The sequence below is a fragment of the Apteryx rowi genome, unplaced genomic scaffold, assembly GCF_003343035.1.
Source record: "Apteryx rowi isolate R43461 unplaced genomic scaffold, aptRow1 scaffold_1580, whole genome shotgun sequence".
Taxonomy (NCBI): Eukaryota; Metazoa; Chordata; class Aves; order Apterygiformes; family Apterygidae; genus Apteryx; species Apteryx rowi.
In genome coordinates this window covers 23,029-24,833 of record NW_020447842.1, presented here as the reverse complement: position 1 = coordinate 24,833, position 1,805 = coordinate 23,029, and the positions used below count along the sequence as shown (strand labels likewise).

The 1,805-nt window shown below is 66.1% G+C and overlaps 1 protein-coding gene across 1 annotated transcript in view; it reads left to right on the top strand.

The window, feature by feature from the left end:
* LOC112962918 (hydroperoxide isomerase ALOXE3-like) overlaps positions 1 to 966 on the top strand; it is a 7,051-nt gene extending 6,085 nt beyond the window's left edge. The window contains exons 12-13 of the mRNA XM_026059502.1: positions 427 to 597; positions 684 to 966. Coding sequence (XP_025915287.1) covers positions 427 to 597; positions 684 to 863 — 351 coding nt within the window. The 3' untranslated portion in view covers positions 864 to 966. The remainder of the gene's footprint in view (positions 1 to 426; positions 598 to 683) is intronic.
* Positions 967 to 1,805: the final 839 nt, after the last annotated feature.

Genomic DNA, 1,805 nt, shown 5'->3' with positions numbered 1-1,805 from the left:
CACCAGAGGGATGGTGGTGTCCAACCCTGGTGGCCTCCAACCCATCTAGGCCATGGGGAGGTCCTTGTCCCACACCAGAGGGATGGTGGCGTCCAACCCTGGTGGCCTCCAACCCACCTGTGCCATGGGGACACGCTTGTCCCAGGCCAGGGGGACATCCTTGTCCATGCTAGAGAGATGTCCCCATCTTGTATCAGAAGGACGGTGGTGTCCAACCCATCTCCTCCATGGGGACTTCCTTGTCCCAGGGTGGAGGAACATCTCAGTCCACACTGGATGGATGTCCCTGTCCACACTGGAGGGATGTCCCCATCCCGTATCAGAAGGATGGTGGTGTCCAACCCCCCTACACCACGGGGACCTCCTCGTGCCCCGCCAGAGGACCATCCCCGATGTCCCCGACCTCCGTCCCCGATGTCCCCGCAGTACGACCTGGGCGCCTTCATGCCCAACGCTCCGTCTTCCATGCGCCATCCGCCTCCGGAAGAGAAGGGCCGGGCCTTCGAGCAGCACTTCCTCGACACCGTCCCCGAGGTGGACACCACGGCCAACATCTTGGTGGCCCTCATCCTGCTGAGCTCCCGCCTGGACGACGCCGTGAGTCACCCGGCGGGGGACAGCGGTGGGGGGGGACACGGGTGACCCATGGTGACCGGGTGCCCGTCCCCCCCCCCCTCTGGCAGCGGCGCCTGGGGCAGTATCCCGAGGAACGGTTCACGGAGCCGGAGCCGCGGCGTCTCATCCGGGACTTCCGGAGGCGCCTGGAGGAGCTGGGGGACGACGTGGAGGAGAGACACCGGGCGGCCGAGCTGCGCTACCGCTACCTGGACCCCCGCGAGACCGAGAACAGCATCTCCATCTGAGCACCCGGTGGCACCCGGCGCCTCCGGCACCCAGCTCCCACCGCCCGGCACCTCCGGCACCCAGCTCCCACCATCCGGCATCTCCAGCACCCAGGTCCCACCATCCGGCATCTCCAGCACCCAGGTCCCACCACCTCCAGCACCTCCAGCACCCAAGTTCCACCTCCCATCACCTCCAGCACCCAGGTTCCACCACCTCCAGCACCCAGTTCCCACCTCCTGGCACCTCCAGCACCCAGTTCCCACCATCTGGCACCACCAGTAACCAGTTCCGACCTCCCAGCACCTCCAGCACCCAGTTCCCACCACCCAGCATCTCCAGCACCCAGTTCCCAGCACCCAGCATCTCCAGCACCCAGCTCCCACCACCTCCAGCACCCAGTTCCCACCTCCCAGCACCTCCAGCAACCAGCACCCACCACCCAGCACCTCCAGCACCCAGGTTCCACCACCCAGCATCTCCAGCACCCAGTTCCTGCCTCCCGGCACCTCCAGCACCCAGGTCCCACCATCTGGCATCTCCAGCACCCAGTTCCCACCTCCCAGCACCTCCAGCATCCAGCTCCACCACCTGGCACTTCCAGCACCCAGCTCCCACCACCTCTAGCACCCAGTTCCCACCTCCCAGCACCTCCAGCACCCAGCTCCCACCACCCAGCACCTCCAGCACCCAGTTCCCACCACCCAGCATCTCCAGTAACCAGTTCCCACCACCCAGCACCTCCAGCACCCAGTTCCCAGCACCCAGCATCTCCAACACCCAGCTCCCACCACCTCCAGCACCCAGTTCCCACCTCCCGGCACTTCCAGCACCCAGTTCCAACCTCCCAGCACCTCCAGCAACCAGTTCCCACCTCCTGGCACTTCCAGCACCCAGTTCCCACCTCCCAGCATCTCCAGCACCCAGCTCCCACCACCTCCAGCACCCAGTTCCCACCTCCC